This window comes from Arvicanthis niloticus, chromosome 15 (genome assembly GCF_011762505.2).
Source record: "Arvicanthis niloticus isolate mArvNil1 chromosome 15, mArvNil1.pat.X, whole genome shotgun sequence".
In the NCBI taxonomy this organism is placed as follows: domain Eukaryota; kingdom Metazoa; phylum Chordata; class Mammalia; order Rodentia; family Muridae; genus Arvicanthis; species Arvicanthis niloticus.
Genome location: NC_047672.1, coordinates 25,577,459 through 25,591,929, shown reverse-complemented (window position 1 = coordinate 25,591,929; position 14,471 = coordinate 25,577,459). Strand labels below are relative to the sequence as shown.

Genomic DNA, 14,471 nt, shown 5'->3' with positions numbered 1-14,471 from the left:
AAGCAAGAATTGCACTCAGGTCTAGCCTGGTGAACCAGTGAGCTCACCATACCATGCCAGTGTGGCTGTTAACTCAGCAGAAGGTCCCTATAGCCATCTGCACAGTTTGCAAGCCCCTCTGCCAAAGAACTCTTCTGTCCCCACACTTGCCTACTTAAGTATTCTGACTTTCTTAATCTTAACTTCTTCAGTTCCTTGAATTTAGCAAAGTTTCATTACGTCATATGTTTTTTTCAGCTTCCTGAGTCTTAGGAGCCTCCTTGTCCCTGTAGGAGAGACGGTCAGTTCTGAGGAAGTTAGCCACACAACAGTATCTGCTTGGAATAACAGAAAGGAGAGAACTTAATTAAAGTGTTCAGCAATGTTACCAAAAGTAATTTGCTTACAAATTTTAAGTGGAGGATCCTATTTTATACATGAATTTAGAATAAAATAAAAGACAAATGCATATGAATAAATTAGAAATGTTCTTGATATTGATGAAAGACACATGAATAGGTAATCAACACACAATAAAGGCAACCAGCAAAATAGATTAAACAAAACTTTCCTCTCTCTGGTTGTCAGAAGAGTCTAAACAGGATCTGGTTTCTTACTACTGAATTAGCCACAACTGGAATAGTGATGATAGCAGTGATGCAGATGTCAGCTGAACCCTTCCCTGGGTACTGCAGTGTCACTTGGCAAGACACTTCTGAAGGCACCATGGCAATAATCCTGAGACTCACGTTTATCTCCTATGGACTGCCAGACACTAGACAGATTCCCATATAATTTCTAATATTTCCAGAGTATAGCTTTCACTTGTTAATAGTATTCCACCTACTGGTCTGTATGCATATGTATATGAGTGCCACAGCATGCACGACAACAGTTCGTGGGAATCTAATCTCTCCTCCCATATGTGGATCCCAGGGATCTAGCTAAGGTTATCAGGATTGGCAGCAAGCAACTTTCCTCCTGAGCCAGCTCAGCAGTCTGAGCCTAGGTTCTTTATGGCAGCAGTACAGAATCTCTTGTTTATTGTCTCACATCTGAATCTGACTTTTACTTTTCCCATGAATTGATGTCAGGTGGGACCAGGGATGCAGCTCAGGCTGTCGGCTTGCTGACTACTACCTACTTCTGAGCCACCCTCCATCCCCTTGAACTCCTATATTAGCCCCTCCTCTCCTGTAGTTTTCACTGGCTCTCCATCCTCTACCTACTCTATTAGCAAGAAGGACTTAAACATGTCTTCTTACTGGAACTTGAGGTTGGGAGATATCCTATCATTGAGAGACTTTCTCCCTGCCCAGAAGTCAGGAGTGCCATAACTGTAAACTTTTGGTATAACAAAATAATTAAAAATATGCTTATGGTTTCATAGAATTTTATTGGATGGTCCTAGTTTTGGTGTAATTTAAGTGAACAGTTTGACAAGCTTGAATGCATAGATTATTAATTCACCTGTATATGTCTGTTTCCTTCTTTCCAGGGCCTGTTACTATGACTAGCGTCCATCCCCCAATACGTTCACCTAGTGCCTCCAGCGTTGGGAGCCGAGGAAGGTAAACAGATTTAACCATATTTATGAGTATAGTCTTTCCTCCGTATCCATAGAGAATCGGTTCCAGGACCTATCTGAGTGTACCAAAACCTGCAGACGTTCAGTCCTCTGTGATGGTACACAGTGTAACTCTAGTTGACCAGGAACTCACTTATATAGATGAGACTGGTCTCTTTACTTGTGATGATGCCCCTGCCTCTGTCTCAGAATGGAGAAGCAGTCTTTCGGTGTTCTCTTAGTGTTGTAATGATCAAACATTGGTTCTACTTACAAAGAAATTTTTACAGTTAAGCTCCTACTTTAAGTTATTATTTAGTTCTGCCTTCATTATGTTTGAAACTTACTCTAGATGTAAATCTTATTTTTTGTATCATTTGTATCATTTGAAAACAGCATTCTCTAGGAGGAAATTTGCCTGTAGTCCTCCTTAATAGCAGAGTGGCTAACAGTATAGGCTTCTGTTCAGCTGCCACCTTTGAGAAGCAGAAGCCGCCAGGCAGTGGTGGCGCACGCCTTTAATCCCAGCACTTGGGAGGCAGAGGCAGGAGGATTTCTGAGTTCGAGGCCAGCCTGGTCTACAGAGAGTTCCAGGACAGCCAGGGCTACACAGAGAAACCCTGTCTCAAAAAACCAAAAAAAAAAAAAAAAAAAAAAAAAAAAAAAGCAGAAGCCAACAAGTGATACTCTAGTGTCTTAGCACAGACTATGCATGGAAGTCTAGATTTCCTGTTGTTACTAACTAGACAGGAAATTGGGAAAGACTAAAAAATGTTAGTTCTAAGACACCAAATCTAAGGCTCTAAAATAGAACCTTAGAATAGTCCAGTCATTTAGGTATAAATCAGGTTTTACTAAATTTCAGCTCCAAGATAAATCTGTGTGAAAGGTTAGTACGTAGGGCCTTTCTGTCCTCGAGGAAAGGAGTGCTACATTCCACAACTGAACCTTCACATCATTCTCTGCTGATAGAAAAACGGTTACTATCGTGAAGTGACAGTATTCCAGAATGTTTTGCAGTTTACTGCTTCTAGGTTGTCTGATTTTGTCTCCCTCTCTGTCTTTCTCCCTCACAGCTCTGGCTCTTCCAGCAAACCAGCAGGAGCTGACTCTACTCACAAGGTCCCAGTAGTCATGTTGGAGCCAATTAGAATAAAACAAGAAAACAGTGGACCACCTGAAAATTATGATTTTCCTGTTGTTATAGTAAAACAAGAATCAGATGAAGACTCTAGACCTCAAAATGTAATTATACCAGCACTTGCAGTACTAATTCCATTTAGGAGGCAAGAAAAGGATTTTCTAAATTGAGTTTCCCTCCTCTTATGACTCCAGACTGTGTCAAGTTGATATAAAACTAGCCAGCACAGTGTCTGATGTGTGATTTGAATTAGTAGCTACAATAAACCATCTTTACTGCTCACTTAGTCTTTAATTGTTGTAGCCATCGGGAGATTAAAGGGTCCCCTTCAGAACATGCATATATACATAAATGATATTGCCCTCTCTTTGGTTACAGACTAACTATCCAAGAAGCATACTTACCTCCCTCCTCCTAAATAGTAATCAGAGCTCCGCTTCTGAGGAAACCGTATTACGATCTGATGCGCCTGATAGTACAGGAGATCAACCTGGACTTCATCAAGAAAATTCCTCAAATGGAAAGTCTGAGTGGCCGGATGCCTCCCAGAAGTCCCCTGTGCATGTCGGAGAGACAAGGAAGGAGGACGACCCCAATGAAGACTGGTGTGCTGTTTGTCAAAATGGTGGGGAACTCCTGTGCTGTGAGAAATGTCCTAAAGTATTCCATCTTACATGTCATGTGCCCACATTGACAAACTTCCCGAGGTAAACAGTACGTCTGTCTAAAGTATGAAACAGGGTTAGGAGTGCTAGAGCTTCTTAGCTGGCATGTGCGTGCCCAGGGGACTGTATATAAAAGGACAGTGTTCCAGAGCAAAGGGGGTGTAATTGGACAGGAATGACGTGGGAGGGGTAGGGGAGGGGATACAACTGGACAGGAATGATGTGGAGCGGGAGAGGGGATACAACTGGACAGGAATGATGTGGAGCGGAGGAGGGGATACAACTGGACGGGAATGACGTGGAGCGGGAGAGGGGATACAACTGGACAGGAATGACACAGAGTGGGAAGGGAAGGCAGAGAAGGGATTTTTTAAATCTAACAGTTGTAATGAACTTTTGACAATTGTTATGAAGATTTAAATTCCATTTGGCACAAGTGTGTGCTCTAAAGTCCCTACAATTTCCTGTTCTCTGCTTTCTAGTCTTTATGCTTGTCAGAAAGCTCATCGGTTAAGATAAACAGTCATAGGCTCTCTCTGGGCCCTTGTGGCACACACCTGTAACCAAGCATGGAGGAGATAGAGGGAGGGTCACAAGTGTGATGTTTACTCAGACATTGATGTTAACTTCTTAGACCTTTGCATCAAATATCTGCTATTTCTTCTCTATACTGCCTTGTGCCTAGTAGTATGTGATAAATAGGCAAAGGATAAAACCCATTCCAAAGAAACTACTCATAGGTGGCCTGCAGGGGGTGGGAACATGGTGGGGAGATCTGACATCCTCAGAACTGAAAGGTACATTATCCCAACAGTGGAGAATGGATTTGTACTTTCTGCCGAGACTTATCTAAGCCAGAAGTTGAATATGATTGTGATGCTCCCAGTCACCACTCAGATAAAAGGAAAAGTGAAGGCCTTACTAAATTAACTCCAATAGATAAAAGGGTAAGTTTTTAACATTTCCACGCTAGAGTATTAGGACATGTTTTGTTACATGCATTGATTTTAAACTGAATTCTTTCACCTTTAAGTCTGTCTGTCTCTCTCTCTCTCTCTCTCTCTCTCTCTCTCTCTCTCTCTCTCTTTCTCTCTCTCTCCCCTCTGTACTCAGAAGAATCTGTAGTAAGCTATAGTGTGTGTGCGCGCGCGCGCGCGTGCGTGTGTGTGTGTGTGTGTGTGTGTGTGTGTGTGTGTGTACACTTGTGTGTGAGCTTTCATCCATGCATCTACGTATAGATGCATGGTTGCATCTGGTCTAGACCAGAGGTTATCCTAACATATCTTCTTCCTCCTTTGCTTTTCACCTTACTTTTGAGACAGGTCCTGTCACTGAACCTGGAGCTCACTGGGCTAGAGTGGCTTAGCTAGCAAGTACCTGATATTCACTTGTTTCCCCATTCTCCCTCCCGTCAGTTACAGGTGGATGCTGATGCTACCATGCTTGGCTTCTTTGCTTAGATTATACGGATCCAAATCCAGGTGCATAGAAAAAGCACTTGACCCACTGAACTTTTTAATTAAAAAAGAAAACTATATTAACTAGGCATTTAAAATCCTATATTTGAGCAGAGTAAACTGTATATCCCTTATAGATAGAGCTGGCCTTTGGGTTGGGAGGGATAGTGTTAGGGAGGGAGGGAGGGAGAGAGAGAGAGAGGGAGGGAGGGAGGGAGAGAGAGGGAGGGAGGGGAAGGCTGCCTAGGCAGTCAGCCCTAAATTTCCACCTCTCTGCTGCTGGGATTGCAAGTATACATCAGGGTACCTAGCTTCCTTACCTTCCGTCTCAGAATTTAACCCAGGTGCTCCCTACTTTACTGACTGAACCGTCTCTTCAGTCCACCTAAATCTTGGCTATTTTTGGCAGGGCCAAGAAGAGAGAAGGACTCACTGTGTAGCCCAGGCTAGCCTAACTCTCTGGGTAACATACTGGTCTTGAATGAACAGCATTCCACTTGGCTCTGCATTCCAAGTACATGCCCAGCCTTGTTCTGTGTTTCTGATTTTTTGTTTTATTTGTTATTGTTAGTTTTGTTTTGTTTCTTTGAGACAGCGTATCACTGTTAGTCTAGTCATCAAACAGCAATCCTCCTGCCTCAGCTTTCCAAGTTCTGGATTATAGGAATGGGCCACCATGCATAGCTTTAGTCTGAGCTTTTAAATTTTGTTTACCTTAATTTCTTTCTGTCTTGTTTCATTTTTATCACTGGTTTTCAGAATCTTTTTGAGAATTGACAGATTTACTTTTTGATTTAATGTTCTTGGAAAGAATTCCATACTTTGACCACATGAAATTTTATTTAACATTTAGGGGTGTGTGGGTGTGGGTGGGTGGGTGTGTATTTGTTTTTTGTTTGTTGTTTTTCGAGACAGGGTTTCTCTGTGTGTAGAAACTTCCAGGCTGTCCTGGAACTCACTCTGTAGACCAGGTTGGCCTCGAACTCAGAAATCTACCTGCCTCTGCCTCCCAAGTGCTGGGATTAAAGGCGTGTGCCACCACCGCCCGGCTTTAGGTATGATTTTTTATTACTAAAAAATTTATCAAAATATATTTTTAGAAAAGAAACTATGAAAATTGACATCTAAGATGTGCTAGTGCACTGTATGTTCCCTGGGAGGCAGGCGCTCCCTGGTGGTGAGGGGCGGAAGTAGCAGAACTCACAACAGGACACTTCTGTTTGTAAGAGAGAAAAGAGAGCTCTTACCAGGGAAAAGGCTGTAGCACTACATTTATTAATAAGTGTGTGAGCTTCCGCCAGTGACTGCTGATTCACACAGCAGAGACTGGAGTGACGGGGTAATGGGGAGGCACTCACCTTGACGAACAAATGTGTATTCCCTAGTGTGATTGGCTTATTCACCCAATTACAGGGACTCTCAGATCCATACCCCTAAGTTGTTACTAATTCAGATGGCAAGCAAAACCAAAGATTCAGTGTCCTTACTGATTCCCTGGGCTTTAATTTTTCATTTGAGACCTGTGAATTCTTTCAGAAAATAAGCTTATGACTTCATTCTCATTTGTATTTTTCATTAGAAATGTGAACGCCTGCTTCTGTTTCTTTACTGCCATGAAATGAGCCTGGCTTTCCAAGACCCTGTCCCTCTAACTGTAAGTATTAACGCGATGTGTAGTGTTAACATGATGGGAGAATTTTTTAAATTTTATTTATGAGAACTAATTTCTTTATTTCTTTCTTATTTCAATAGTTTCTTATATCTAATCCAAATCTTTTTGTGATCAGTCCTTTGGGGGAGTCTGAACAGGTGTGTGTGTGTCTGTGTGTGTGTGTGTCTGTGTGTGTGTGTGTTTGTGAGAGGATCACAGACTTAAGAGAACTCTCTGCTAGTTCTCCAGTAATCCCCCGGAATCTGCCTGTCTCTGTCTCCCCAGAGCTAGGATTATCAGAGTGTGCTGCCATGCCTGGCTTTTTACATAGGTTTGCAGAGGTGCTTGTGGTCAAACTCATGTCCTCATACACCACTAACACTTTGCTGACTGAGCCGTCTTCCCAGACTCCTAATCCAAATCTTGAACACACACACCCCCCTCACTATGCTCCTGCATACTCTTCTCCCACTGGTTCCCTTTCTCTCACGCTTTCTGATGTACACATGTGCATGAGTAAGTGCTTTAAATCTAAGTTCCATATAAGATAGAAGACTGAATCTGTCTTTGACTTCCCACATTGCTCGCTCGGTCTTGTTTCCTCAACAGCACTGCTCTTGCTCCCTTCACACAGACCCACTGTGCTTGCATGTCCTGTACAGCATTTCTCCTTCTGAGTTGCTTAGTTCACTTAGCGTGATGGTCTCAAGCTTCATTCCTGTTCCTACAAAGGAGCTGATTTCACTAAACAGATAAATGCATGTTAGTGGCAATTGGCTGATAATGTCTATTTATTTCTTGGGTATCCTTCTCATCCTGCCCAGTTTACTTTTATATTGGGATGTTTTTTATGTTTTCTGTATCTTAGAAGGCTTATATGGCATGAGTTGTTGGGGACAATAGCCACTTTTTTTTTTTTTTTTAAATAAAGATCTCTCTAGTTTATAGGTCTAGACTTATAAAAACTAAGTAGAATTTAATTATGGAAAAAAGCTGAGAATCATTCAGATAGATAGATAGATAGATAGATAATAAAATGTACATATATGATATATATATATATATCAAATAGATGAAAGCGATCTATACTGAAAGTATGATATGACTTTGATACCTATAGAATACTAGAAAGAAGCCCATTCTTAAAATATTTTCTCCATCTGTAATGTATGAAAGTTCTTTCTGAAATTGAATAAACTTTGTTTTAGTTTTCTTTACTGTTGTGGTTGGGTTGGGTTGGGTTGGGTTGGGTTGGGTTTTCTAAGACAGAATCTCATGTATCTCAGGTTGGCCTCAAACAGTCTAGAGGGAAATGACTTTGAGCTTCCTGACCTCCTATCTCCACCTTCTAGTGACATTTACACTTATGGTTTGTTGGGTCTTAAAAATTAATGTAAACTAGAAAAAAGAAAACTCATAAATAATTTAGCTCAAGACAGTCAATTTTATGGTATAAAATATTACAGTTAAATAATTTGTTATTGTTTACTGTGAATATATAGCTCATTGTGTAGCACTGGCTGGCCTGGAAGCCATTCTGTAGACCATGCTGGCCTTGAACCTGCAGGGATCCTCCTGCACCAGCAGTCCAGTTCTGATATTTAGGTTTTTATATTTAAGTTTTTAGAAGTAAGAGTTTTCTAAGGGCACTGCAGATTAAACCCATACATGCACGCACGCACGCACGCACGCACGCACGCACGCAGCTACTAAGCTATAGCTCCAGTCCAAAAAAGGAAATAAGAACTTCAGGGAAAAGTAGCTTTCATACCCAAAAGGAGCAGGGTAGAGAAGATGGAAGTTCGTGCCAATATGTACCTAAAAATATAACCCAAAATTGTTGCTTTTTATGCTTCTGACTTACATTTCTATTAACAGTACCAGCAGTTAACCACAAGTTAACACCTTTGTCTTGATAAATAAAGGGTTTCATAAAAATCACCTCATTAATTCTCTGAAATTGCCAAGATTATTGATCTGGAATATACCCAGATTTTCAGCAGGTTTAAATCATGTTGTAGGATCATTCTCGTGAGTATCAAAGCTGAGAATCCAGCTTTTCTCTACGGGGAATAGTACAAGACAAAATCCTGTTGATCCATCCTTTTTAAAATTGGTATGTTTGCTTGTTTTAGAAACAGGGTCTTATTCTCTAGCCTTTGCTGGCCTGGCTGCACTCACTGTCTAGATCGGACTGTCAAGTAGATATGGAAGTCATAGAGATCCCACTGCCTCTGCCTCCCAGTGCTGGCACTAAAGACTCACACCAGCACATCAAATATCCAAGATAATGTTGCTGGGTAGAGCAGTCGTGCTTTACAAATACTCACTTATTCTTTTGTTTCCTTTCTTTTTTTCAACTCCTGACTAACCTGGAATTTCCTATGTAGATCAGGCTAGTCTCCAACTCATAGATCTCCTTTCTTCTCCCTCCCAGGCATTGCGATTAAAGGTGTGTGCCACCATACCCAGCTTAGTAATTATTTTTTATTTAACAGTGAAGAGGGAGCACATAGGAGCTTTAAAGGAAAACACTACGTAGTGTTTGATGGCCTGGAGCTCCTTTTTCCATTACAATTCATTGTTAACTAGGTCACATAGTAATTCTAGTCTTAAAATCCATTGTTAACTAGGTCACATAGTAATTCTGTTCCTAGTTTTCTGAATAACCTCCATACTGATTACCATCATGGCTGAATTGACTTACATTCCCACCAGTAGTATATAATGGTTCCATTTTCCCCCTAATCCTCATCAACATTTACCGTGTGTGTGTGTGTGTGTGTGTGTGTGTGTGTGTGTGTGTGTGTGTGTGTGTGTGTGTGTTTTCATCCCTTAATGGTAGCCATTCTGGCTGGCATAAGATAGAATCTCAATGTAATTTCAGTTTTCGTTTTCCTGATAACTAACATTAATACACATTTTTTTCCGTAATGCTTATTGGCCATTTATACTTTAATCTCTTCTGGTTTAAATGTTCATAGGACACTGTACAGTGAAGATATTTGCACATTCAAATTTATTATAGCACTGTGCACAGTAGCTAATAGAATAAGCCTAGCTGTTCATCAGAAGATAGTTAGATTTAAAAAGTACTATGTATTGCTGAGTGGTAGTGGCATGTGCCTTTAAATCCCAGCACTTAGGAGGCCAAAGGAGGTAGATCTTCAAGTTTAAGGCCAGCCTGTTCTACAGCGCTACATACAAAGAAACTCTGTCTTGACAAACAACAGAACAAAGTTATATATGCATAACGGACTTTTAGTCAGCCATAAAGACTGAAATTATGTTGTTTTCTAAAAAATAAGATATGTAGAGATAATTCTATGAATGCAGAAAGGTATTGCATATTTTCTCTCAAGTATGAGTCTGCTGGTATTTTTATATATATGCATGCCTTGGGAATTGGGGAGGGAAGACCTTTGGTATAAGTCTTGATACACATAATTATCTGTATGATACCCAACATTATATACAGTAAATATATACCAGAATAAAATGTTAAGTTTTTAGAAAAAGTGACACAAACCTGTGTGAAAACATACTTGTAAATGTTTGTTTCTTTGATTTTGTTTTTCATCAATGACAAACTAACATGAAGAAAAATAGCATATACTATAGGACCGGGTGCAATTTACTTATTTATATTATAATAACTCATTTGTTTTATAAGGTGCCTGATTATTATAAAATAATTAAAAACCCAATGGACTTGTCAACCATCAAGAAAAGACTTCAGGAGGATTATTGCATGTATACAAAGCCTGAAGATTTTGTAGCTGATTTTAGATTGATCTTTCAAAACTGTGCTGAATTCAATGAGGTGAGATGGGGCGAGGCCACAGCAATGTGGAGAGTGATCTTAACCAGACAGCTTGCCAGCAGTGAGGTCCCAAGATGTCTGTCCTAGAGTAAGTGTGCAGTGTCTCGTGTACCAGGGTGGGGCAGAGCTTGCTAGAAGGCTTATCCACACTGAGTTTGCAAAGTTTTATATGTGGTAAGTGCAAATACAAGCTGGCCTGAGGCTGAGGTAGTTTAGAGTAAGGATTCCCCATTCCTTCCTTTTATTTGCAGGCTATGCACTTTGACTTCTGAATTTATCTTGAAATAGTAAGGATGTACTAAACAGTTCTCATTTAAATATCTTCTTGTGTCACTTTATGTAAACTGTGTCTTTTCTGTTCTGTTTGTTCTTTTGTTTTTCATCCTACCCATGATATCTTGTCACCTTGCTGATGTGACCCATCCCTATTGTCACCACTCCTTCTGGAAGGACTTAGTAAAAAGCATAGCCCCAGACTAGTGTTTGTTTATATTAGTGACATTCCCTAAGTACTTGCCCAACAGTTTCAGTTGTGTGCCAAATAGGAACAGGATTGTGAAAGATTATTTTGATTAATAAATTAAAACGTGGGTCTTTTGGGTGTTAATTCCTACCTTTATTTTTATCCCACAGCCTGATTCTGAAGTAGCCAATGCTGGTATAAAACTTGAAAGCTATTTTGAAGAACTTCTAAAGAATCTTTATCCAGAAAAAAGATTTCCTAAGCTAGAATTCAGGCCTGAAGCAGAAGACTGTAAGTTCAGTGACGACTCAGATGATGACTTTGTACAGCCCCGGAAGAAGCGCCTCAAGAGCTCGGAGGACCGCCAGCTGCTTAAGTAAAGCACTGCTGGCCCAGTGCACTATTGTGCTAGAGATTTTTTTTTTTTTTTTAAATTAAAGAAAGCAAAAGCCTTGTCAGTGATCTAAGATCACAACAGAGCAGGGTTTGTGAGATCTCTGGTCTGTTTTCTGTTTCCTGGACTGTGATTTCTTTAATAACCTATTTCTTTAACCTCTTGTCATTGATAATAAAAAGAAGAAGAAGAAGAAAGGAAATGTGTATAAGAATAAAAGAAGAAAGAAAAAGTAGAAAAAGAAGAAACAGCAAAGAAGGAAAAGACATTCTTCCCACTTGTTGGATTTCCTACAGCAGCCTGGAGTAAGAGCTACAATAGAGAGAAATAGAGTTTGAAGTAAGTTGAGATTTTAGTGTGACTTGGATGTGTGCTAATCCATTTTTAGACGGTTACTTTCATTACCCTTTAATTATGGCCAACTGTAAGGAGATAGGTTTACTGTTCTTAAAAGAAGTCCTCCCCAAACGTGAGTGGGAAGCAGAGTTCTTTCCCAGGCTGCCTGCCAGAAAAGGTGTAGACAGATGCTATTAAGACACCAAATAGTGTCCATGTAAGATGGCAAATGCATTAAAAAAAAATCAGGAAACGAAAATGTTTGGTTATTGTTTTGTTTTATCTTGTCAGAGATGCTGGGCATAGCAGGTCTTCAGGGCCATTCTTTCATGTATTGCTAGATCAGCCTTTTGTTCAGCTTCCTTGAGGGAAGTAAGTATGAGTGTTACATGTTGCTGTTTGATCCGCCTCCCCCAACCCCCCACTCTACCCCTTACTTTGCAGAGCTGGTACAGCAAGACTAGTGGCTTTTCTTTCCTTGGGGGAGGCAGGTTGAGGTGGTTGGGTTTTTTGAGACAGTATTTCTGTAGTCCTGGCTGTGCTGGAATTCACTCTGTAAACCAGGCTGGCCTCAAACAGAGACCTGCCTCTGAGTGCTGGGATTAAAAGTGTGAGCCTTAATAGAATCACCAAATATACAGTACAATAGGGTATACCAGTATTTGAAGATTTCTTCATCTTATACTCTGGGGCTGCCCTGTTCAAGTTCCCTGAATGGTCTTTCATCTGTCTTTCTCATTTCAAGTGAGCGGCTATTGTCGACTTGGGATGAGATTAGTTTGGTGGGGAGGGGTATAAGCAGAAAAAAAAATTCTGTGAACTATTCTTTGTTGACTTTCTGTTTGCTTGATTTCTTTTAACAGAACTTCATATTTCATCTTTGATCTGCCTTAATTCAGAATTTAATTTTCTTTGGGAGAAAAAGAAAAAAGATTTATTCCTTTTGCTTGTTTGGTGGGGTTTTTTGGGGTGGAGGAGAGGACAGGTTCAGATGAACAAAGCACCAAATGAGATTAAGGTAGAATAAAATCATTATGTACTGTTGTACTAGCCCAATATTTGACAAAATACAGGAACAGTTTTAGTTTGCCATAGTAAACTTTTAGTATTAAAGCATTTTAAATGTTTTGACTCAAGAATTTTTTTTCTTTAGATTGACAGAATAAAACACAGCTGACCTGAGGATTTATTTGGTTGCATGGCCTCCCCTGAATTAAAGTGTAGCTGAACACGGTAGATGTAGTGGCAGGCACACACTCACAAAGCCAGCACTTGGAAAGCGGAGGCAGGAGAATCAGAAGTTGAAGGTCATCCTGCAGAGCCAGGTTCAGGCCATCCTCTGCTGTGTAAGCCGCTGTCGGGGGCGGGACAGGGAGCTGGTGCTGTACAGCATTCCTTCCTGAGGTTGCTGGCTGGAGAACATTCTGTACATACCTATTAGCAATAGTCTCCCATTCTCTAAACAACCTATCTAATACTCCACAACCACTGTAACAGTCTTAATCCATTTTCTAAATGTGTGTTCTGTGCTGATATCTGTTGTGTTGATTTGAATATGCAGCTGACATTTGTCCTGGAAACACAGTCTGAACAAAGTTTGACAATACATAGATCCTTGGGGAAGTGGAGTTTTATGTTCACTTCAGCTCTGGCCCTTCTACCTCTACTTCCCTGGTGCAGGGACTAAAGTAGTGTGTGACCATGCCCTCAGCTTTGGGGTTGGTTGGTTTGTTTGTTTGTTTGTTTATTATTTCTGGCTAAACTTATGTGGTGAGTCCAGCATTTTAAGTGTAGCAGCTGTGGAACCTATTTATTTTAATATTTTAAAGATTTATTTATTTTATGTCATATGTGTGCATGTTTGCCTGCATATATGAATGTGCGTCATGTGTGTGCCTGGTGCCCACACACCTAGACTAGAAGAGGGCATTGGATACCTGGAACTGGCGTTAGAGAGAGTGGTCAGCCACCATACCTGGGTCCTCTGAAAGAGCAGTAAATGCTCTTCACCACTGAGCTCTCTCTCTCTCTGGCTCCAGCTGTGGAACTCTGGGCAATACATTTCTTTCTGCTATCTTAGAACACTGTTCTCTGATAGATTGTCTTCCATACCTGTCACCCAAGTTAAAACAGTACTTATGTAAATTATTTTGAGAATTATCACTAAAGGGGAGGTAGGGCTTAAATAATGTAAATATAATTTTTTATGTATTTCAGCCAGAATGTCTACTGATATACCCCAGTCACTTATATTCTATGTGATAGTAACCTTTCAAAATAATGTTACATTTCACCATTACCAGTTTTTGCTGAGTGAAAGATAGTTGAGAACCATGTTTCCTGTAATGATTTTTAATAATATACTATTAAAAGTAAATGTCTTGAGTTTTTTTCTACAAGTAACACTATCCTGATGGCTATCTCATGACATAATTTTTGACAAGAACCAATGTGTTCATATGGATCCAAGCTAAGTGGTCTTAAACTGTAATAGAAGCTTAAAGGAAAACAAAACAAAACTCTATCCCATATTGATTTTGAGACAACCACCACCCAAAATAAAAGAAAAAATATATTTATTATGATTTAGCAGTCTTGGCCTAACCTTATTCCAGCATTTACCTCTGACCAGTAACTTGGAAAGTTTGGTGCTGAGAGCCCTGGATCAAAGTTCCAGGATGTGTGGTCTTATACAAAACTCCTACTATACACACACATGCTGCTCTCACTGAAAGTGACCATTGTCTTTGGAAGATGATTCTAGATATACAGACCACACCTGGGGTAGGATTTGCTTTTACTTCAACTCAAAAGCTTTTCTTTATGACAAGCACCTGATCTCCCTGGCAGTGGAGACACTCACAGAAGCATAAATGGACTGAGCAGACAAAAGGCAAATGACTGACCGTTATGTCAGCATCTGGCAGTGTGGTCCCTTTGTGCTTTGAATTCACAGCCCTGCTTCCTTCCTGGACAGAGGAATAGGGAGGATAAA

General features: G+C 40.3%; 1 protein-coding gene across 2 annotated transcripts in view; it reads left to right on the top strand.

Moving 5' to 3' along the window:
* Trim24 (tripartite motif containing 24) overlaps window positions 1–11,735 on the top strand; it is a 95,628-nt gene extending 83,893 nt beyond the window's left edge. For both annotated transcript variants that reach the window (XM_034519114.2, XM_034519113.2), the window contains exons 13-19: window positions 1,478–1,550; window positions 2,623–2,791; window positions 3,066–3,394; window positions 4,167–4,299; window positions 6,389–6,463; window positions 10,134–10,283; window positions 10,917–11,735. In XM_034519114.2, coding sequence (XP_034375005.1) covers window positions 1,478–1,550; window positions 2,623–2,791; window positions 3,066–3,394; window positions 4,167–4,299; window positions 6,389–6,463; window positions 10,134–10,283; window positions 10,917–11,126 — 1,139 coding nt within the window. In that variant the 3' untranslated portion in view covers window positions 11,127–11,735. The remainder of the gene's footprint in view (window positions 1–1,477; window positions 1,551–2,622; window positions 2,792–3,065; window positions 3,395–4,166; window positions 4,300–6,388; window positions 6,464–10,133; window positions 10,284–10,916) is intronic.
* Window positions 11,736–14,471: the final 2,736 nt, after the last annotated feature.